This window comes from Aspergillus chevalieri, chromosome 3 (genome assembly GCF_016861735.1).
Source record: "Aspergillus chevalieri M1 DNA, chromosome 3, nearly complete sequence".
In the NCBI taxonomy this organism is placed as follows: domain Eukaryota; kingdom Fungi; phylum Ascomycota; class Eurotiomycetes; order Eurotiales; family Aspergillaceae; genus Aspergillus; species Aspergillus chevalieri.
Genome location: NC_057364.1, coordinates 2,920,724 through 2,943,324, shown reverse-complemented (window position 1 = coordinate 2,943,324; position 22,601 = coordinate 2,920,724). Strand labels below are relative to the sequence as shown.

Here is a 22,601-nt window from a genome sequence, read left to right as displayed (position 1 = left end):
TTGGCCGGACTATTCCGTCCGATGTTGGATATAACACGATGTATATGACAGTATATAGTTGCGGACAAACACGGTCCGTTTCCGGGAGAGAATCCTTTAATTGGGACAGCATTATTTTTACGGGGGCATCTTCTCCTGCATCCAGGCTTGAGAAATTTCTCGCTAATACCAGAGGAGACCGGGCCGATCGAAAAGTTGCAGGTGGACCTTCCACTGAGGGGTTAGTTTACTTAGGGCTTGACGCAGCTCACTTTTGGTAGAGTTGTTCATGAACAGGAAAATGGAAGCTCACAGGCCTTGCCGATTCTTCTACACTTTCTGGAAGTAGCCATTATCCATGAACAAATACATACAACAGTGGAAAGTAGCAGATGTTGAGACAGTGATAACACGCTTGATTATGCATGCTATTCAAGACTTCTATGTCCTTGACAACAGCATCATGTGAAGATTGGCGCATCGAATCTTCTTTCCTTCTCGGTGCCTATCTTCAAATGCTTTCCTAGCCAAGGTAATGGTAATGATCTCATAAGATCGGCAAATAGCTAAAAGAAAAAAAAAAAAAAGAGAACGCCGATCCCTTCCTCAAGACGCCATGAACCATGAGATGCACCAAGGAAACCATGCTGACGAATAGAATAATCAAAAAGCATCGAGTGAAACAAATCGCAAATGGAAGGAGCAGGATAAGGGGTCAGAGGGAGGGTCAGAAAGAACCTCGAAATGACAGAAAACAACAAAGCATCCGCATCACTAACATAAAGAAGGGGGAAAGAAAAAGCAAAGGGGCGTGTTAGATCTTATCCTTGAACATCATTTACCAGTCTCGTAAGCAATGCATAGCCGAAGATAACGGCCAGACCAATCCATATCTTATTGCGTTGCACCCAGCTCTGACCGGCCTCCCGTGCGACATGGCCTCCCTCCATAACGTTTCCGATTCGATTGCTAGTACCATAAGCACGTCTGCGCAGTGCATTAGTCTCAGGAGAGCATTTGTTCGCCGTCGCATTCAGGTCGGGAATGAGTTGCCCAGTCGTCGAGTCGATACGGTTGTCCTTCATCCATTTCCAATTTTCTTCGTCTAATTCCGGCCACTCAGTGCGAAACTTCAGTCCACCGTCACCAGCCTTCACGTTGTTAATACCTTTGGCTGTAGGTGTCACTCCCGGGGTGGCATTGGCATGAGAGCCCCCACCAGTGGAGTTCCACCATCGTGATCGCGCCGCCAGGACTCTTCGTTCCGGCTCAGATGCACTAACGCTACCAGTCGTCATCTCCTCGCTGGTCATGAAAGAAAGAAGTCCGATAAGGATGGTCGACACCTCCCATGCAGGGTTGAAGGACTTAGGGTGGAAGTCACTGATGCTGAGGCAAAGTCGAGTAGACGGCTGGAATCGACCACTTGGGGTATGCATGCGAATGGCTGGAGGCGCGAAAGGATATTCCGGGGGAAACACTAGAGTACCCCAGTACTGCCCATTCTCATACGGTGTCCCCGGAGGGCCGGTAAGGATATAATGCCATCTTTAAAAAGTCATGTTAGTCTCCAACTGGCAAGAGAAATGATGCGGCAATACCGACTCGAGGATGTTCGACTCTGAGGGGTGTGCGATGATGTAAGGAGGGGGGTTCTTTTGAATATTTTGGTATTCACGGGTGAGCTATTTCGATCGTTAGCATTGAATGGATTTTCATCGCATGGCTTGATCATTTAAGCCAGTAATATTTACCCGCTTATACGCTGCTTTTGTCGCCATCTGTGCTGGTGGTTATAGTTGTGAATCTCAAATGAAATAGATAGGCGAATGAAACGAAGATAATGGAAAAAAGAGAAGGAGAAGTAGAGAGTGGATCTCTAGCAGCGACAGTAGATAGCTTCAGTCGCGCAGTAACGGCACTGACGGAGAAGGCGACCGGCCAGGAGGGTCAATGGTCACGTGTCCCGCGGCTTCCCTCCCATTTTCGCAGCTCCGGCGGAAGAAGGCATCATTATCCGAGAAAGCCTGCCCACGGTCTCTCTGGACCATTGCAGCCGTCGCAATGTCCTCTCCACTGTCTGCCGAAGATGACGACGTATGTCATGCGCCCCTGCATTGGGCTATTCTTCTTTAAGTTTCTCCTAGCTAACGACGGTGCGTGCGTGCCTATAGATCTTCGGGCGTCTCCAGCAGCGTGCGGATCCGAAGGTGCAGGAGGAGCAACAGCAGGCTATGAACGAACGGGTCCGAGCAATTTATCAGAAGGCTCAGACACGGCTCGGGGAATTGGTATGTTCTTTTCTGGGACGTCTATTTCACTGTTTAAGAGCTCCCGGCTAACCGGTGGGATATGATATCAGATCGATCAAAACTCGACTCTCCCCTGTGCTATCTCTTCTATCCAGGTCGTAAATGCACCCAACACGCGCAGAGGCTTCCTGGAGCGAATCTTCAACCCATTGTTGAGCGCGAACAGAAATAGGCCATACTCCCTTGCTGAGGCTTTGCGAGAAGTCTCGGCACGCGCCGAAAAGCTTAGCAGATTCGGTTGGACCTACCTACGATCCTTTGGATAGAATAATATAGCTAACATGATGTCTAGACCTCTTCCAAGAGCCAATCCAGGTATACCTTGACCAGAGTCCGGATGCAGACGTGAGGTCAGGACTCGCCAATATCGACGTCTACTTAGCGGCTAAAGAGAAATCCCGCGTTCTGTTGAAGACCGGAACCGACCTCGGAAATACGGAGGGCTCTGCTTATGGTAACCTTCTCTGGCGCAACGTTCTTGGCGGCGCCGAAACGTTGAACTTAAACGCTTCTTTGGGCACTAGGACAAGGTCGGCTTATCAGGCAGCCTTTGAAAGCCCTATCCTTAGTGACCCAGACTTCCGCTTTGAAATCGGCGGGATTGCCAGCTCTACCCAGAAGTCTTGGGCAAGTCACGAGGAGGTTGTCAAGGGAGGTTGGAGCAAGCTCCGCTGGCTGAACCGGTCCGGACACCGCCACGAACTTGGTTACAACGGATTTTGGAGACAGATGACGGGTCTGGCTGAACAGGCATCGCCCACCGTTCGCGCAGATGCTGGAGACAGCGTGAAAAGCAGTGTCTTCCACAGCTGGGCCAACGACCAGAGAGATAACCCGTTGCTTCCGTCTCGCGGATACTACGCCAAAACCTTTAACGAATTAGCTGGTTTGGGTCCATTGAAAGGCGACGTTTCTTTCTGGAAATCTGAAGTTGAGACACAGGGAGCCCTGCCGATCCCAATCCCGTTCATGAAAGGTGATAGTGGCATCAGCTTCACCACTGGGTTCCGTGCTGGCATTCTCTATCCTCTAGGACTTGACTTCAAATCTCAGCCCCAGTTGTCTCGCGTCAATGACCGCTTCTTCCTTGGTGGACCTACCGACGTTCGTGGCTTCCGTCTCTGTGGCCTTGGTCCTCATGATGGAGCTGATGCCGTGGGAGGTGACGTGTACGCCGCTGGTAGTGCCAATCTGCTCTTCCCACTGCCCCGCGTTGGTACTGGGAAGCCCTTACGTCTGCAAGCATTCGTGAACGGTGGTCGGTTGCTGCCCCTCCGGACCTCGAACCAGAGCACCCCTACCACCAGTGTAGAGGTCCAGGATGCCATGACTTCTACAATCTCGGAGTTGGCCAATGAAATGCCTAGCGTCGCTGCTGGCTTTGGACTTGTCTATGCTCATCCAGTTGCGAGATTTGAATTGAACTTCTCTCTTCCTTTGGGGTTGCGGAAGGGCGAAGAAGGACGAAAGGGGTTGCAGTTGGGAATCGGCATCAACTTTCTGTAAAAAAATCTGTATCATGCAAAAGCTTGGACAAATTTCTGTAGCGTTAAATGTATTCTTCTAGTCATTCCAAAGGAAGACCATGATTTTGATTGCATGCAATAGACAAATGGCGCTAAACCCTATTTGTAGTTACTGTATATGATTAGTCAGACAATCGACGTTCAATCGTGTAACCTGTTCCCAACCTGTCCTCGATCTGTCCTCGATCTGTCCTCACGAAACGAACAATCGCCATAATAAAGATAGACTTGTCCAGCTCTCTGCGACCATTACTAAAATACATACAATTCTTCTAGTCGTTACCCATATTCCCTAAACTCAGCGACCTTCATTACCAACTGGCCGCAATGGCCCAATACTATCCGCAGCAGCAACCATACGGAGCTCAGGCTTCTGCGCAAAACCTCCAGTTCTTCCCTTCATCTTACAGCTCTCTATCCGGACACACGACACCTTCTCAAGCAGCATATGGCGGCGGCTTCGGGACCCCCCCTTATCCTGCTGCCCAGGCGTATCCCGGGGGCGGGACCGGTGGCTACGGGGGTTTTGGATCTCCGGCCGCAGGAGTGAGTGGGAGGATGGGTGAGCAGGGTGGATTAAGGACGGGATGGCTGGCAGCGTTTGGGACAGAAGGGTATGAAGGAGAGCCACCACTGTTGGAGGAGTTGGGCGTCAATTTTGAGCACATTCGGACAAAGGTGAGTCGAGGAATCGCGCAAAGGCATACAAGTACAATACCGGGAGCTGACCTGGGTAAAAAAAAAAAAAAAGACATTGACTGTGTTGAACCCGTTCGCTCGAATTGATCAACACCTCATGGACGATAGCGATCTCTACGGCGCCCTCCTTTACATCGTCCTCTACGGAACCTTCCTCCTCCTCTCCGGTAAAGTCTTCTACGGCTACATCTACGGCGTCGCAGTCTTCGGCACCGTCGCCCTACATCTAATCCTCAGTCTCATGTCCCCTGCCCTTGATACATCCGCAAGCCCCAACGCAGCAGACCCAACCAACTACGACCCGCATAGCAAGCCGGAGGGTTCCACCGCCGTTGGCCACTTCTCGGCGACTTTGACGTTCCCCCGCTCCGCGAGTGTGCTGGGATACTGTTTCTTGCCTCTTGTGATGACGAGCCTGATTGGCATCTTGGCACCCATGGATACTATGTTCGGATACTTGTTGACCACCGCTGCGGTGGGGTGGTGCACGTACAGCTCGTCGGGGATGTTCTGTGCCGTGGCCAGGATGCGCGGTATGCGAGGACTGGTCGCATATCCGTTGGCGCTGTTTTACGTCGTCTTTGGAATTATGGGGATTTTCTCGTCGAGGGGGAGTGGGACACTCGCTGCGAAGACCGGGACTGCTTAATTGATGGCAGTTGGTCTTCTGTAATTATCTTTCCTTTGGTCGCTGTACCTGCTTTTCTCCTATGGGTTGGGCGATCCTTAATTGAATATGGTATGGGTGGTTTGCGTTTGCCATCGCGTATCCGACATTGGGGAACTTCTTTTTGAAATGTCAATTAGCGTGGGTTCTTTATATTAGCATTGATGAATATGACGAATATAAAGCTTTCCTTGCATTATACTATGGGTAATTGGGAAGATTATCATGGTTTAAGGAATGTGGAACTCTGTCTTTATGTACTCAACTCTTGCTGTCATCGCAAATGCATGTTTATCTTCATCAAAATCATATAGTTAGAATGAACTACTTATTACACATTCATGCAACCGTACCCAACCCCATTATAGCTTATGCAACAGCTCGAACATCCTCCCCCTTCGACGGTGCCCAATTATCCAACCACTCCTTTGCCCTATCCAAATTCCCACTTGTAGCTTCAACAGCAGCAACGCACCAAGCCAGATCATACGTCTTCCCACCAGAAGTCACATCCCCTTCTGCCGCTAGCATCTCAGCCATAGTGCGGCGCTGCTGACCAGTTTGGTCAGTGCAGAAGAAGAATGGTGCGGTGTTGGGCGTGCTATCTGGTTGCAAGTTGATGGCGTTGGTCAGTGGGCGTGTTGCGGTTAAGATGTTCGCAGTGGTCATGGTTGGCGGTTGGGTGTTATTAGTGTTGTTGTTGGATTTTCCGGTCTTGCAATACTCGTTCTGGCACCACTGTTTCCCGCAGCCGGTCATCATTTGCGAGAGGTATCGGCGCTCGATGCGGCGGCGGAGTGCCTTTCCATCTGGATCGTAGGTGTCGACGTATAGCGGTCCGAAACAGATGTTACATAGGCCTAGGGAGTCGTTCTTCACGCCTCCGCTCCGTGCATCCAGCGTGCGCCCGCAGTTCTGGTTCAAACAGATACGAGGTGGTGGTCGCGATAAGCGTTCGAGATCGTGATGGCGCAGATGTGTATTCATGTCGCGCAGTCGGATAATCTTGTTGCATAGATGGCATTCCGTAGTACGTCCTCCATCGACAAGCTCATGCGGCGTAAGGCCCGAGAGTAGCACTTCAGGGTCATGTAAGTCAGGCTCCGACTCGCCTTGCTGGGAAACCACGAGGTGACAGAATCGACACAATATTGGTTTTCCGGGGCAGACGGTCGTACGATGCTGGGCCAGTCGTGGAAGACCTTCTGCCTCGAATCCACAAGCTGAACATGAGCATGTTTCGTGGAATATCCTGTTGTGACTTTCCTTGCTTGCGGCATCATTGCCATAAGAATTATCGTGCTCACAGTGCCAGTGGTTTTGCCATTCTGGGGACCTCTTCTGGAAGACATTGCGGCATTGAGGGCAGACCACATTGTTCCGGAAACAGAAATTCTCATGTAGGACTAATGTCCTTTGAGGCACCCATTGCAGACAGTTTTTGCATTGAACATCTTCAGGATCCTGAGGACCCGACTCGTCTTCTTTCTCGATATCTTCCGACTCTGAAGGGTTCGTCACGATGCGTAGTTTGTACGGCGCGGGCGTCTTCTGACCCGCATCTGTCGCATCTCGTGTGGAGAAAGGGAAAGCATGCGCAGATACATACAGGGTTTCTGCCCCTTCCAACTCGACATTGGTCGACGCGATCTTGATGCGTTTCGACGGCTGACTCGAAAAGTCACCAAAGACATGCTCGTCATCCCTGGGCCGGTTCCGTTGGCGAGAAGAGAAAGGGCTGGCAAAGAGAGACACGTTGGTATCATCATCCAAAACGTCAATTTCGACGGCAATGGTGTCTTCGCGATTCCAGTCGCGAAGCTCATAATCGACATACTCCCCAGGCACTACCTGGCCTGTGATGGTCTCCCCTAGGCTAAGTGCGCCTCCAATCGAGCTGCCTCCTTTGCTCCCAGGCGCGCGAGACTCCTTTTCCAACCGCTTCCGTAATGTCTCTCTGGCTTGGTCTTCTGTTAAAGCCAGTATATCTACTTCTAAATCTGTATCAACGACACAGATCCCGTCGCCCTGAGGCTCCACCCTGTCAACCAGAAACCTGAACGACTCATTCCGTCCTCCAGATACAGCAAGGATCTCGCCGGTAGTCAATGTTGTGAAGTTGTCGCGCAAGTACCGTTCCAGCAACGCCTTCCAGTCTTCCGGATCGTAACCTGCCTCGAGTGGGCGGAGGCGAACGTAGGTACCTTTCGGCAACTGCTTCGCATGTACCGTGACGGTCGGTCCTTGAGTCTTTACCCCGTTCATAGCCCCAGACTGCTCAACATCCGATGCTTCGCTGTTGGTCTGCGACTCCTCGATCCCCAGCGCATCCCGAAGAAATGCACTTAAACCAACCTCGTTCTCCGGCGCAGAGAACTCCCGAATCCCAGCATATATCACGCGGCCATTCTGAGGGTTCACGACGCGGAATGTCAGCGGATGAGGGAGTTGGTGTTGGCGATCGGCGTCCTGTTCGCGGGCTCGCGATTCGGCGGCAAAGGTATGCGGGTTGAACGGATCGAAGGCGCGGGTATGTATGAGCGCGCCTCGCGGGGATACCTCCTGGATAGGGGCGACTGCGAGCAATTCCTCGAGGGCGCGTTGTGGTAATGTGATCTTATCGCCGGGCAGTCGGGGGGTCTGTGGTGGCGGGGTGACGATGAATTGCGATGACCAGCGCAGGGAGTCTTCGGCACCAGCCATCATGTGAAGGGAAGATGGATAAAAAGTGACGGTGTGAAAAGTTGGAAATTTGGAAGATGTTGTCGAAACCGCATCTCAAGCATTTGAGTTGCTCCAGAAGCATTGCGTGCCTTCTGGAAGATACCACCCGCTGTCAGCGGAGAATATCGCCGCCGCAGGTTTAAAATTAGTAAGTCCGATCTATTTTATACAAAAACGTCATTTTGTCATGAAATGATAGGAGTTTTGATTCGCAGATGTGCTGCATCAAGAAATATTTACAAAATGGTATCAACGCGGATTCCCATATGCTTACGCCAGCTGAATTGACATTAAACAAGTAACAAAAAAACAAGAAATACACACATCGGAATGGGAGATAAGAATCGGTTTATGCATTGGACAAAATTGATCGCTGACAGAATCAATTGAAGCCCCTCAAGCGATGGCGTGCGCTTGTATTGCACCAATCACACTAGAGGCAGTCAGTCTTTGATCTTCCGATCTTGCTGGAGGAGATCCAGCTTACCATATGGTCAGAGCAACCCTCGTTATGCTCGATACAATATTCACCACGGCAGTTCTGGCATTTTCGTTCGACTTCAAGCTTGCAGCTCATGCACTGCCATCTCATCATTAGCGATCAGTTTCATCATGCCATGCCGGCTGATATAATGTCACTTACTGTTGGACCACATTCCCAGCAGTCTTTGCTAACACCATGCTCAAGCTCCTGTTCCGGCACTGGACTAGCGCTGCCACTGGCGCTACCAGACCCCTGGACTGCCGTTTGATGTGGCGAGAGATTGGCCCTGATCCGAACGGGCTGGGGCAAGCAGTCGGAGCAAAACCACTTACTGCAGCGGTGGCACCGTCGATCGGTTATGCAGTCCGTGCAACGGGCAATAAAAGCCGGGTTCTCGTCAGAGTACAGGACAGGACGCTTGGCGGCCTTGATGGAGGACGAATGGAGAGGCACGGGAGTGAGTAAAGGAAAGTTATCGAGAGCGGATTGGCCCCAAATAGCCGGAGCCTCGGGGCAGGTGTTGCAGCTGTCACAGCCCTGAGGTCCTAGGGCTACCGTAGCAATGGCTGGCCTCAGAGATCGACCTTCTGGCTGATTTGTGGATGAAACTAGGTTGTGTCTAGGTGCGCGACATAAGACTGCATCGAAGGCAATGATGCCTTCGCATTTTTCAATGGTTCTCGCCCATTCCTCGTCGACATTGTTTTTGAGTAGTTGGCCGGATGGGCGATACCAGGCATTCTGCACCTGGGACTGGGCTGGTTCCAGAGTGGGCTCCTTCACTGGCGGAGGCGTGGCACTAGGCGGCTGGCATCTAGAGGCCCACCAATCGCGATATCGAGGCCGCACAGGGGCGCGAGGTTGGTTCTCCATGGGGGTGAAGTGGTAAATGCCCTTGACTCGCGGGGTTCCCGGAGGGCGCGTTGGCCGCACCGCATACTGGAGGACCTGCATCAGTTTCCGCTCGTTGAGGTGTTGGCAGTCCCTGATTGACAAAATATTGACATTGAAGCGATCCGACAACACAATATCCCCGACTACATCAGCCGGGACGGAAAGACCATCCAAAATCAAGGTTCGCACGCTCTGGAGGATCGATCGCCGTGCTAGGTTGTCAAAGACGCCCCTCAAAGGCGCCGCATAGAATTCATCTTCTGTCACCATGCCTTCATCCATGGGCACGCTCGCAGCAGCACCCAAGGGAGCGGCCTGGGCGCCGCAACATTGAGTAAGGTCGAGGTGACGAAACACATAGGGTGTGTCGAGAACCATTGACCGGATAAAGCGCGAAGTCGACGACAGAGCCAGCAGTGACGAGGCAGACAGATACGGAGCCATATGGTCGAGAATCAAGCCATTGGATAGCAGGTCCACGAGCGAGGCCCGTTTGGGCGGCATCACAGTCACGGTGCATGGTGGCTGCTCAACATCACTCTCCTCACTGTCAGATGCCACCTCATGCACCACCGGCTCTAGGCCGATTTCCTTGGCTGACAGGCGACGAGAACCATAGAAGTCGGGGGCTCGTGCGATGAGATGTTGGCGGTAAGCGGCCATGGCCCCGATGGCCAGCTCGTCCCGCTGGATAGCCGTCGCAGCAACATGCGGTTGGATTTCCTGGAGAGCGGCCTTGGCCTTGACGAGCTCCGTCTCAAGTAATTCGATGGTAGATTGAAGGACAGCCGGCATGGCTTTGTGATTACCGGGGTCGATAGCAGTGACCAATGTTGACCAGAGTTCTGTCTGAGCCATGACAACCTACGGGAGTAGTAGCCAAATGGATAGGAGATGGAATTATGTCCAAGGAGCTGGCACAGTATTAGTATTTAAGGCCGTTGAATACGATTCAGGTGCGATCACGATGGGTCAACTCACCGAAATAAGCTTCTTAGCTAGTATAGCTCCGTATTGTACGAGTGCAACAGTGAGAATAAGTTCAATGGAGAATGAATGAAGAAAAGGAAGGAAAATGGACACTGGAAAACAGAGCCGAGATTGGAAACTATGACTCTATACAGTTTGTATAGAGATACCGGTGTAGTTGTAGATCTGGTGAACTGACCGGTAACGGGTACTAAGTTTATATACTTGTACACAGGATGACCTCACCCCGGACAATGCATCCCTCCACCCTCTCGGACTTATAATTTCTTTTTTCTGTCTGGGGGGTAAAGATGCAGTGGCATTATAATCAATCAGTCAGCAGAATGCAGATGGGATGGATGCTGATCTGGCGGCCTTCAATTAGCTGGACTTAAAGTGAGAGGATAAGGATACCGCGCTGTAACTTACAATACACACCCAAAAAAGGAAAAATGCATGCCCCACTGACGCCGAGACGCTGGAAAAGATCCGCGGTCACGCGCTTGGCGGCTTCCATTCGACTCCGGTGTACCCTATGTAATCTCCTAGTAGTACACTATGCACTCCCCTCCCTGCTAAGACTATCATGATCCTAACATAGTCTAATTTATCCCCTGCAATGCATACACAAATGCCACGGCAGATCACAGCAGGTTTATTGGTTCTTGGCTACTTGGCAATTCTTGACCATTTCAGATCCGCCAAGTGCCAAGCCTGCTGTGTGTATAAGCCAAAAAAAATATGCAGGCGATCAGATGACCCTGTACTAGATAACGTTTTGTACATAATGGGATAACGACATTCCATTACTCGAACACTTCAACTCATTCAAATCTGATACGGAGTACATAGTGCTCTCTCCGTGGAAACCCCGGACTGGATTACCGGGATCCATTCTCCGAATAATCACCCCGTACTCCGTACAGAGTACACTGCCTCTCAGTGCCAAGTATTAACCACTTACATAGTCCGTGAGATGTTCCCCGGTCATTCCCCCCTGTCGGCAGGAAGCCGATGTTGCTCTTGGTCTTGCTCCGCCGCCTCCGGGATGGTTGCTGTAACGGAGTACGGAGAGCGGAGTGATGGTCTGCAGATCCCGACCAAGATATTGATGCCATACGGAGTCCTCACTTGTTCCCCCCACCCTCCTCCGAGTTATCAGGATCGACGGAGTACAGCGCATTCTGCGTGCTCAAACAGAAAATCCTTTGTGCTCAGAATACGGAGTAACTTGGGTGACGCCAGAAAGGCCACACAATGTCTTGGCTCTTGTGTTGTTCTTATGGTTTCTGTTACTCTGTACTATGTAGGGTTGCTTCTAGAATTGGCCCGTCAATTTCCAATAAGCTCGGGGAAAACACCTTAACCGTAACTGAAGATGCTTTATATCTATAAACATCCACAAGAATACACCAAAATACACCCTTTTAATATACAGCTCCCAACTCCTTCATCTCCTAAAGTGGTTCCGCATAACATGTATATGCACACCGGAATGTTTTATTGCCGCTTCGCTCTCTCCAGAATTATGTCTTATCTTGAAGCGACTGTTGCATGTCCCATACCTCAAACTCCATTGTCTATATCCAGCATATGTAGAAAACTATTCTGCTCATTGGTTGGCCTCGCCATCTTCACTGCATCCATTGGTATCATGTCTCGATATATTGTCCCGGAGGAACTAAAGGCGACCATTGGGCGGCGAACTCCAGCTGGGCAAAGGAAACATGGGGTAAGTATGTGCGATGAGGTATGTAAACGCAGCAGTGACAATACACGAACTATTCAAGGTCGAACACGCTTGTAGACATGAGTTGACAAGCATGCCGACCTGTAATTGTGCATAAGCAATACGCAAACAAAGAGCAGTGCATCGCTTCGCTTGTGCTGGCGTCAGTTTCCTGATATATCCAATTAGAACGCCCCATCCGTCATCATTACTCTTGACGTGCATGGACGAAGCTGCTGTTCCTCACTCTCATTCGGGAAAGATCCTAGTACTGCCACTCTTCTGTGCTGATACCCAAAGCCTATAAAATAAAGGTTCCATACAAGGCAGCCATGATAGTATTGCATATATAGAGTACAGTATTTCGTACCACGTCATTAATCACGTGGAATCACAATCATCCGGCTACGGAGTACATTGCATGACCCTCAAGTGGAAGGAAAGGGAGACCTCAATCCCTGCAGATAGATGGAGAATAACTAGTGATAAGGTAGTATGCAGAGTAGTATTACATGTCGTCGTGCACCAGTGCCCATCTCTCCAGAAAGGAAAGTCGCCATGCCCAGCCGCCTACTTCCAAAGCTTGCCAAGAGCAGTTTCCTACACAATCAATCAGCATCCCACAGAACCAAGGTAAAAGAAGACAGGCAGAAACAAAAGAAGATGGGATGACATACCTTGTCATCGTGCTTGTTAAGGATCTTGGCGGTGGCCAGGTCGAAATCCTCTTGGGTGACATGCACCCGCCGCTCTCGCAGGGCGTACATGCCTGCTTCCGTGCAAACACCCTTCAACTCTGCTCCAGAGCAACCGTTCATCTTCTCTGCGATCTTCGTCAGGTTGATGCCACGGGTCAGATTCATTGACCGGGAATGAATCCGGAGAATATCCGCACGAGCCTCCACCCTGGTGATTGACGAGGTGGGAGGTCAGCACTCTTATACATTCCAAGAAGACAAGGGGGAAGAAGTAAGTTACTTACGACGGTGGGGGGAACTCAATCTTCCGGTCAATCCGTCCCGGCCGCAGCAAGGCCGGGTCGAGGATATCCAATCGGTTGGTGGCCATAATAATCTTGATATTCTTGGTGGGTTCAAATCCATCCAGCTGGTTGAGCAGTTCCAACATAGTACGCTGCACCTCCGAGTCTCCACCGCCGGCAGAATCGATACGACTGGAACCGATACTGTCGATTTCGTCCATGAAGATGATACTCGGAGCATGCTCTCGTGCCATTACGAATAGTTCACGGACCATCCTGCTTCCTTCACCGATATACTTTTGGACCAGCTCGGATCCACTAACCCTGATGAACCGGCAGTCCGTATGATGAGCCACTGCTCGAGCAAGGAGCGTTTTCCCGGTTCCGGGAGGCCCGTATAGAAGAACTCCCTTGGGTTGTGCGATACCCAGCGACTCGAAAAGCTCTGGATGCTTAAGACCCAACTCAATAACTTCCTTGATTTCCTTGATTTGCTGATCCAAACCACCGATCATGTCGTATGTGCTGTCGGGAACCTTCTCGACCATCATGAGCGAAACCAGGGGGTCAACAGAGGACGGGAGCATCTTTTCGAGCTTGTAGGAATCGGACAAAAGGGCCACCCGCTTGCCCACGGTGAGCTTCCCAATGTCAACGCCATCCGCAATGTCGACAACTGTAGAAGAGAAAAACGGACCGTGTCAGCCAAACGTTCCACGCCCTGTGGCAACAGAACCCAAAAAGAATTCATTCCGCCCAGACGAAAACTTACCATATTTTCCTTCTGGGTGAACCTTGACGAGAACCTTCTTGGTACTCATCACCTTGACCACTTCGCCGACGTAGGAGCCGGGCTGTTGAAGAAGGCCCAGCTCCTCCCGCAGTAGGCGTACTCTTGAGTTGTAGTCATTTCGTTGTGCTTCCAGTCGACGTAAGACAGCTTGACCTTGAATAATCTCGAGCTTCATGCTCTCGATCTTGTTGCGGTAGTAGTTGTCGAGCGCCATGATGGGTGAACGAGACACGCTCCTTCGAGCACCCAGGACAACACTACTCGGAGCTTTAGGGGAAAGACGTTGACAGGAGCTCCCAGAATAGAAGAAATAGAGTGATCAGTAATTGAAAAGTCGAGAGAATGGGAGGATACCGATGTGAAGGGGAGGAAGAGGTAAAGGAGCGGGTTGGATGGGTTGGATGGAGTCAAGCGGCTGTCATCAAACAGCTGCTGTTGGAGTCGGCGTGTGGCTTGAGCGCTGATCTCAGTAATCCACTAGCCACTGTTTCTGCCTGAGGTACATAATATATGGCAGTGCAATCACGCACATCATTGCGGTCAGACGCTGAGTCAGCACTTTCATTCCTTATCTGCATCACAAGACAGGCTTTTATTGGTCAAGACCGCTCTCCATGGCAGCTGGGGCAGTGGGCCAATCAAAAGCGGTAAAGCATACACTCATGCCATCATCCATGAAACCATTCAATTTATTTATTTTCTTGGAACTCGCTCAGCTGACGGCGGGGGATGGCAGTACATACTATCTACGCAGAATCATTTATTTATTTAAACAGACCAGATTTCATATCTTTCTCTTTCTCTGAATGAGCAGAAAGTCTACACCTGTCCTGTCCTTGGTGGCTTTTGTCTGATGCTCTCACGTCTTCCGCGGCTTGAATTAGCCAGCCTCTTTCTGACGCTCCGACGGCAGTGTTAAAAGAGAACACCATGCCATTTCTCATCCAAGACGACAACTAGCCGGAAATTCTTTGCTTCTGTTGTTGCCTTAAGTGCTGGTCACTTTATTGTAAATTTCTTCCCCCCGTGTTTCGCCTCTTCCTTTTTCTCTTTGCCTTATCAAGGGCTCCTCCGTTTCGTATCCCTTTTTGTTGCAGTCTCAGCATTCTTTGCCCCCCCCCCTAAATAAAAGGATAAGAAGCAAAAGAAGAAAAGTGAAAAGATATGGATTCCTATAGAACAGGCGTTGGTTCATCTGATCCCATGCCTTCAGAAGCTGAGAATCTTCCTTCTGGAACTGGGGCCAGTCGCCGACCAGCGAGACCTCCGGGACAGAGTAGGAGAAGCTACGGTGCGCATCATTCAATTTCTTACGGATCATCCCAATGAAAGCTCAAATTTAGCTCACATTTTTTGCGACAGGTACATTGGAACCTGCAGACCCGGAAGAAGGAGAAAGTTCCAGTCGCATGCCTGTTTCGCAGTCGCCATCAATAGCGCCCTTGCAACAACAATCTGATAGACCGAGAAAGCCTTCTATCTCGCGCCATATGTCTTTCAAGCGACAAAAACCACACAAGAGACAGGAGTTCTCCACCGATGACGACGTCAAGGAGGTCCAGGAGGACATAGCCATCAAGCAGGCGAACAATCCGCAACCATCCCCGAGAATACGTCCACTGCGCACACAAAGCTCGACTTTGAGACGAAGATTGAGTGCTCGACCTACCACCCTGGCGCGAGCAGACTCCGACACTAACCTCGCAGATGAGTCGGGCTTACCGGGCCCTGGGTTGGGAATTCAAGAAGAAGCAGAATCGCCTTCGCAGCCAGATGACAATGGAGGTGATAATAGTACTGACCATGACCATGAGATTGACGATGAAGATACGACCAGTGATGCAGAAAGCTTCACGCTCAAGGACCGCCAACAGGCGATCAATGAAACACATCCCTTTGGTATAAGGATATGGAAGCCTGCATTGTACAAAAAGAGTCGGTCGGTGGAGAAGACAGCAGAAGGTGATATCCACTCCTCGCCAGGAGGTCGAGTGAGCATGATGCTTTTCTTGACCAACCTGCTGTGGTCGCTTTTCTTTGGATGGTGGCTTGCTCTTGCCGCTCTTCTGGGCGCAGTGGCATGCTTCATTTTCGCATATTCACCAAGTGCGGTGGCATATGGGAGGGTCTTCGCAGGCCTTTCGTGGTATATTCTCTATCCATTCGGGTCCTTCGTCCAGCTAGAGACTGATGAACACTATGCTGAAGAAGACGAAGGAGAAGGGCGCAGTATCAGCGAATATGAACAATGGCAGAACGGCGACATTGAGCATGGAGGGCTCTTCTTTGGCCCTCGCAACAATCGGTCTCTGGTTGGCCGGCGTAGGAACAGTGTTGACTCTGCAGGTGAACAGGACAGTCTCCTTGGCCGGCCGCAGAGAGGCCATCATCGAGATCTCTCTTTAAGTCACCCCAAACGACGCTTGTTCGGTCGTGGAAAGTGGACTCTGGGTCGGGTCGTCTTCTATACATTCTTCTATTTCCTCATTGGACCCCTGATGCTCCTGGTTTCCCTAGTCTGCTGGTTGCTCGTGCTCTGGATCCCGATGGCCCGTGTCACCACTGTCCTCCTCAACCATCTCCGTCGACATCCTCTTGCTCTGTCATTCCATTCCGATGCAACAAGTACGCGACCCAACTCTGATTCGTCGTCATCTTCTTCATCCATACTCTTGTGCACATACCGTGCGGCCGGCTTAAGATACTGGAAATATACTGTGGACGGAACAAACATCTTCTTAATCAACCTCCTCTGCGTGGTATTGTTTGCAATCTTTGATTACTACTTCCTGAGTCAAACTCTTGGCCTGCAATCCCCGTTGACGCATCCAGGTTTGATTTTCATGCTTTCCCTCATTTCCATCATCCCATTGGCATATTTCATTGGCCAGGCTGTGGCATCGATATCCGCACAGTCATCAATGGGCTTGGGTGCGGCCATAAATGCTTTCTTCTCGACTATAGTAGAGGTCTATCTTTATTGTGTCGCTTTGACCGAGGGTAAAGCCCAGCTTGTTGAAGGCAGTATCATCGGTAGTATCTTCGCCGGCATTCTATTCCTCCCTGGGTTGTCCATGTGTTTTGGTGCTATCAAGCGCAAGACTCAACGGTTCAACGTGAAATCTGCCGGAGTGACGTCCACCATGTTGATGTTCGCTGTAATCGCTGCATTTGGGCCTACGTTGTTCTACCAAATCTATGGCAGCGTGAGTTTCCACTTGTTTTAGCTACTTGCCCTTGTATCCCCGGACTGACCCTTCATGTTACTAGCACGAGTTAAACTGCCGCTCTTGCAGTTCAGTCGCGGGCGCCGTTAGCAGCGATTGCCGTCGTTGCTATTTTTCTCAAGTTCCTGCCGTCAATGACAAGTTCTTCCGCAAGGCTGTTCAACCCTACTCGTGGTTTGCCGCATTGTTTTTGTTCCTGTCCTATGTGATAGGTCTATGGTTTACTCTAAGAACTCATGCTGCCCTCATATGGGCTACCGAAGCTGAAGAAAAGAGGGCTGTGGCTATTGCTCAGGATCCAGCTCCCTACGAACCGAGACACCTTCTGTTCCCTGATGGACCACAAGCGTCTAGCAGTGTGAGCCCCAACGCTAAGGCTTCCATCCGTGAGTCCCAGTTGTACAAACGGATACTGGGACAGTCCTTGAAGCAAGTTGGTTTGCCGGACATCAATCCAGACGACACGTTGGAGCAATCGACATCGAGCGCTGGTCGTGATAACAACAAATCTCCGTATCTCGTTCCTCCGCGCCCCGAATCAGCAGGACTAAAAAATTTCAGCGGTCTTTCCAGCCAAGATAATGAAAACCTGGTCCGCCAGGTAACAGAAGTCGCAGCTACGGCTGCAGCTGTCGCTGCTCGTGATGCAGCTCGAGCGCGGAAGCCATCAATTCAACAGCCTCCCTTGCGCCAAACCAATAGTAAGGACAAGGGAACCCCTGACCCAGTGAAGGCGATTCTTGAGAACGAGGACGTTGGACTCGAACACGCGCATGCCAGCGGTGGCCATGATGCGCCCAATTGGAGTAGAACCAAGAGTTCCATCGTGCTTCTTGGTGCTACGGTGCTCTATGCAATCATCGCTGAAATCCTCGTGAACACTGTAGATGTGGTGTTGGAGAGTGTTGACATTGATGAAAAGTTTTTGGGTATCACGCTTTTTGCATTGGTTCCCAACACCACGGAATTCTTGGTATGTTGCTTATTCCCGTCCCTGTTATACCATTTCGATTTACTCATGAACGACATCATTAAGAACGCTATTTCCTTTGCAATGAATGGAAACATCGCATTGTCCATGGAGATCGGCTCGGCCTACGCACTACAAGTCTGCCTTCTACAGATCCCAGCCCTGGTCTTGTTCAGCGCCTTCTACGGCCGTCTAATCGACCAATCCGAGCTCTTGAATCACTCATTCAAGTATATAAATTCTCCAAGCCCATAAAAGGCATCAACAATTTGCTGACGCATCTTAATCTAGCCTTATCTTTCCTCAATGGGACATGATCTGCGTCATACTCTGCGTCTTCCTTCTATCCTACGTTCACGGAGAAGGAAAGAGCAACTACTTCAAGGGATCGATCCTTGTCCTCACGTATCTTGTTGTGATCATCGGTTTTTACCTATCCGGCTACAGTAACCTAGAGACCATGGGTGTGGACCGGTTCGATACACTAGCCCTCAGCGCTGACAGGGCCGAGAAGTTTTACACCATAGGCCGATCTAGTAGCGGAAACGCGTATTGAGATGCGCATCTGCGTAAGTATTGATAACGAATGTTCAAATCAAGGAAGAAGGAAGGGACGGAGATTGGAACAATTATCATATGCTTAGCACTATGTACATCATGAGATAGACTACCCCTTTGTATACATCACGCGATGGGATTTGATAGCTTCGGTCAACGGTCTGGTTACAGATTGGCGTTAGGTCCTTCTAAGTCTATTTTTACGGCTTTACCTTTAGAATGCGCATCACTGAAATGATTTTTTTTTTTTTTTGGCTTTGAAATTCTTGATTATCGTAAAACGTTGCCCAATATTACAGTACATTTGGTTCGTTCAGATCACCTTTTTCTCTAATCCTCCTGAAATACCTTCTTTCAGTCACCTATGCCATAACATAATCATACATCTATTATCCGCTTTATTTCCACGAGTTCACCGTCTGATCGACAAGTGCGCGATATTCCTGCTGCTTATGGCATTGCTCGAGGAATATTTTGTACTTCACGTCGAGCAGAGCCTTCTCGTTCTGATTCGTGGACGGGGATACCTTCCTTCCAGGCTTGCTAAATCGGTCCATGATATCCCATAGGTCCTCGGTTTTCCCCTCATCATCGGCACTGGCTGCTTTGGCACCCAACATGGCAGCTCCGTGGCATACGGCGGCATGAACGTACCGCGGTATCACAACGGGCATGTTACAGGCAGTAGCAACCAGTCCAACCAGGATGTCATTCTGGCATTGAGAACCAGACATGAAGACGGATGTAAGCTTGTGGCCAGCTTCGTTCATGGTTTCGACAATTTGCTTTGTCTGCAACGCAATGAATTCAAGCGTGGCATAATAATGGATGGCAAGACCATCAACCGTCTTATCGCTGCTGAGACCAATGACCGAACCTTTCATCCCCGGATCTGCGATGGGAGAGCGGTTGCCCCAGAGATCACCATAGAAGAAGAAGTGGCGTGCCAGATAGGAGATACTGGGGGCCTTTTGTTCTTGGGCCATCTCCTTCAAGTGCTCGTTCAGATAGACGTATATATTGGCGTTGTACGACTCTGCAATGGATTTTGCCTGATGGTAGGCCGGGTGAGTTTCGATAACATACTTAAGGAGCTCCCCTGTTGCAGATTGGCCACCTTCGGCCATCCAATATCCAGGCTGGATGGTGTCGCGGTATGGGCCCCAAACTCCCGGAACGAAAACAGGGCCAGGGGACATGGCAAGGTGGCAGGTAGAAGTTCCCGCCACAGCCGCAAGACGCCCAAAGGCTTGAGTTTTGTCGTTTTTCGCGACATCAGTGCTCAGCTGACCCGATTCAAGATCAACCTTGGCGCCGACAGTCCCGATCCAACCAGCGTATGCATCAATGACAGGGCTACCAACAGCGATTCCTGCTGGTAAGCCAAGCTCCATGGCTGCCTTTTCGGAAAGGTGACCGACGAGTTCACCGGCACTGAGGTAATCACCGTTCTAAAGAAATGGAAGAATAGGTTAGCTTTCAAGGCCCTAATTCAAAGCTTCTGAAACGATTGTAAAGAAACAGGCTCACCACCCCGTCGACTCCACCCATCCGCTTGAAGTTATCTTCTGTAAGGTCCTTGAGGCCAATATCTGCAAGGAAATCTTCCTGCCAACCCTTCACACTTCCATCAACACCGACGGGAACATAACCTTGTTTGCATACGACGCTGCAAAAGCTTCGCTTCTCGTCGCCGGTCGCGATGTATGCTAGTGCATCAGCCAGATCGTAGAATTTGCACTTGTCGAAGAGTTCCTTGGGCATATGGTTCTTCAACCACAGCACCTTGGGGATCTCCATCTCAATGGACATTTTGCCGCCCACGTAGCGGAGCAGGTTGTGCTGAGTGGCATTCACCACTTCGGTTTCTTCCACCGGACGGTGGTCCAGCCAAAGGATGACATTGCGGTCTGAGTCAAAGTCGGGGCCTGTTATGGAAACTGGCTCGTTGTTGACGTTGGAGAAAACGGACAATGAGCATGTAGCATCGAAGCCGATACCCTTGATTGATTCAGGGGCAACATTGTTCTGGTCGATGGCTCGCTGGACGCAAAGACAGATGCAACGCCAGATGTCAGTAGTGGATTGTTCCTACGTGTTTGGCCATTGGGTCAGTAAAGATCCTGAGCAAGAACTCAAGCTCTGCTCTCTAACTTACATAGTATCCCTGCTGCGGTTGCCAGAGACCAATGTTTTCTGAGGATAAACCGACGATATCACCCTTTGCGTCAATGATGCAAGCACGGGCACTGCCGGTGCCAACGTCGATCCCGATGAAATGATCGAGGTGACTGTAGCCCTGCTGGGAAGGACGGTGGTGAGGGGAAGCCATGATGGCTACGGAGGAAAGAAAGATGATTGGAAGCTTTTTCGAAAAGTTGTGTCGAAGATAGAAAGAATCCTTTCTCCTGGGTAGTTTCAATGCTATCAGCTAACTAGACTCAAAGAATTGGGGAAATTCTTCCCGCAAGAGCGGCAACGAGCTTACAGGAGATGCTCTGCTAGTCGTCTGTACTTCAGAATATCTGGACGAAAAGCAGGTTGTTACAGAGGAAAGCATATAAATAAAGATATATCCAGGACAGGATTGGTGGCGGGACCGGATTTACCAGGCGAGAGGGAGCTATGACCGCATCGGACCCAGTGGGGGTTGATGACATTAATTCGTGGGGAAATCGGACGGTGGAGTCATGTGTTTCGCAGAACACATAAATGCTATGCCCAGAGCAAGCATCCAACTTTCCCATCTATCAAAATCTTGAACAGCAGCGGATTACTATCCTCCGGCCAATGGCTAGTATGGAAAACACCGATATTCCAACTCAATTGCGATCCACGACAGGGATCTCCGGGTATTAGGCTATTAGTATCATCATAGATCCGCAAACGTTGCTATCTTTATGCCTCAGGAACAAATGATGCAAATGGAATGGCAATAATACAGTACTTGTATTGTATCGTAAATCCTCGGCGGACCTTCCATTTTGGGCTACCATCATCAATTCAACTTCTTGCAGAGCTGTCTACATGCGTGGAGGTACTTGTCCGCACCAGATATTCCTTGCAAGCGACTCGTAGAAGTCGAACTCAATTCAGGTATGTTTGTTTGAAATTTCTTAGCCATTGGTTTACGGCCTTTTTTTTTTAGAGCCCCGGAGCCCAAGACTGACCATCTTTATCAGTGATCCTGTCGCAACATGAAGCGCGCCTCTTCATGAACCTGATACCCTGAGAATTCTCCCGTCTGGATATCCAAAAATATCGTTGATCACATTATCTAGTCTCCCGACAAAACTGCCCATCATGCTGTGCTCGCCCATAATCCTTCCGGTTCTCTCTTTCCTGGCCTCACACGTGGCCGCGACGTCCTCTTCTGAACAGGCCGCAACCGACATTCTGTACTGGCCCGTGGCGTCTTCTCAACCCTCGACCCTCGCTCGCGTATCATACGACCCGACGTCTTTGGAATCAAACGTCTTGTCGTATTTTCCTCCCGCCGCAAGCCGCAAGACTACAGACGCGGAAGACCACATCGATAAGCTCGTCCGCATTGGCCTATACACATCGACTCCAGCTAATCCCAAACAATGGGTTGGCACCGTCACTTCGTTTTCGTCTCTTACAGGTGTTGGTGATGGCAAACCAACAATTCAGCTTCATCTGGGCCCTTCGGATGAGGTCTACCGTGTTTCCCTAAGACTATCGTCGTCTTCATCTTCGAGTGATGCCACAGAACAAATCAAGCCGGGCGTTGAGCTGGTACGTACCGAATCAGGGCCACGCCCACGCCTCAACCGGCCTGTCGTGGTCAGTCCAGATGGGCAGGGTCCGCAGGAGGTTGTCGAGAAGACATTCTTCCAAAAGTGAGTTCTCCCTTCCCGTCCTCATTAAATGATGCATCTGACAACATCATGCCACAGATATTGGTGGGTTTTCCTCATAGTAACGTTTCTGGCAATGTCTGGTGGTGGAGAGGGTCAACAATAAGCACTACTTACAGAGTACTGCATATAATCTAACAATTACTATCGGGAACGTCTGTGTTGAAAAGTACGTTCTTTGCAAAGTAGCCGACTGTAATATAGTAA

At 50.2% G+C, this 22,601-nt stretch overlaps 9 protein-coding genes across 9 annotated transcripts; 4 read left to right on the top strand and 5 right to left on the bottom strand.

The window, feature by feature from the left end:
* Positions 1-800: 800 nt before the first annotated feature.
* UBC6 (ubiquitin-conjugating enzyme E2) lies at positions 801-1,760 on the bottom strand (the record flags this gene model as incomplete). Its single annotated transcript, XM_043277724.1, has 3 exons — positions 801-1,527; positions 1,585-1,664; positions 1,734-1,760. The coding sequence occupies 3 exons, from the start codon at positions 1,758-1,760 to the stop codon at positions 801-803; spliced, it is 834 nt and encodes a 277-aa protein (XP_043135575.1).
* A 283-nt stretch (positions 1,761-2,043) lies between these two features.
* On the top strand, positions 2,044-3,797 carry sam50 (SAM complex subunit SAM50; the record flags this gene model as incomplete). Its single annotated transcript, XM_043277723.1, has 4 exons — positions 2,044-2,076; positions 2,154-2,270; positions 2,342-2,528; positions 2,584-3,797. The coding sequence occupies 4 exons, from the start codon at positions 2,044-2,046 to the stop codon at positions 3,795-3,797; spliced, it is 1,551 nt and encodes a 516-aa protein (XP_043135574.1).
* A 347-nt stretch (positions 3,798-4,144) lies between these two features.
* On the top strand, positions 4,145-5,165 carry ACHE_31038A (transporter YIP1; the record flags this gene model as incomplete). Its single annotated transcript, XM_043277722.1, has 2 exons — positions 4,145-4,495; positions 4,569-5,165. The coding sequence occupies 2 exons, from the start codon at positions 4,145-4,147 to the stop codon at positions 5,163-5,165; spliced, it is 948 nt and encodes a 315-aa protein (XP_043135573.1).
* A 387-nt stretch (positions 5,166-5,552) lies between these two features.
* Positions 5,553-7,889, bottom strand: ACHE_31037S (putative ubiquitin fusion degradation protein (Ufd1); the record flags this gene model as incomplete). The annotated part of the gene is made up of 1 exon (XM_043277721.1): positions 5,553-7,889. One exon carries the CDS (start codon positions 7,887-7,889, stop codon positions 5,553-5,555), a length of 2,337 nt encoding a protein of 778 aa, XP_043135572.1.
* A 400-nt stretch (positions 7,890-8,289) lies between these two features.
* ACHE_31036S (uncharacterized protein) lies at positions 8,290-10,143 on the bottom strand (the record flags this gene model as incomplete). The annotated part of the gene is made up of 3 exons (XM_043277720.1): positions 8,290-8,340; positions 8,395-8,487; positions 8,551-10,143. The coding sequence occupies 3 exons, from the start codon at positions 10,141-10,143 to the stop codon at positions 8,290-8,292; spliced, it is 1,737 nt and encodes a 578-aa protein (XP_043135571.1).
* Positions 10,144-12,553: 2,410 nt separating this feature from the next.
* Positions 12,554-13,972, bottom strand: RPT6 (proteasome regulatory particle base subunit RPT6; the record flags this gene model as incomplete). Its single annotated transcript, XM_043277718.1, has 4 exons — positions 12,554-12,583; positions 12,661-12,889; positions 12,966-13,641; positions 13,738-13,972. 4 exons carry the CDS (start codon positions 13,970-13,972, stop codon positions 12,554-12,556), a joined length of 1,170 nt encoding a protein of 389 aa, XP_043135570.1.
* Positions 13,973-14,922: 950 nt separating this feature from the next.
* ACHE_31034A (calcium/hydrogen antiporter) lies at positions 14,923-18,511 on the top strand (the record flags this gene model as incomplete). Its single annotated transcript, XM_043277717.1, has 5 exons — positions 14,923-15,049; positions 15,139-16,964; positions 17,029-17,958; positions 18,022-18,185; positions 18,247-18,511. The coding sequence occupies 5 exons, from the start codon at positions 14,923-14,925 to the stop codon at positions 18,509-18,511; spliced, it is 3,312 nt and encodes a 1,103-aa protein (XP_043135569.1).
* Positions 18,512-18,911: 400 nt separating this feature from the next.
* ACHE_31033S (FGGY-family carbohydrate kinase) lies at positions 18,912-20,845 on the bottom strand (the record flags this gene model as incomplete). Its single annotated transcript, XM_043277716.1, has 3 exons — positions 18,912-19,964; positions 20,044-20,604; positions 20,672-20,845. 3 exons carry the CDS (start codon positions 20,843-20,845, stop codon positions 18,912-18,914), a joined length of 1,788 nt encoding a protein of 595 aa, XP_043135568.1.
* A 971-nt stretch (positions 20,846-21,816) lies between these two features.
* Positions 21,817-22,500, top strand: ACHE_31032A (uncharacterized protein; the record flags this gene model as incomplete). The annotated part of the gene is made up of 2 exons (XM_043277715.1): positions 21,817-22,376; positions 22,434-22,500. 2 exons carry the CDS (start codon positions 21,817-21,819, stop codon positions 22,498-22,500), a joined length of 627 nt encoding a protein of 208 aa, XP_043135567.1.
* Positions 22,501-22,601: the final 101 nt, after the last annotated feature.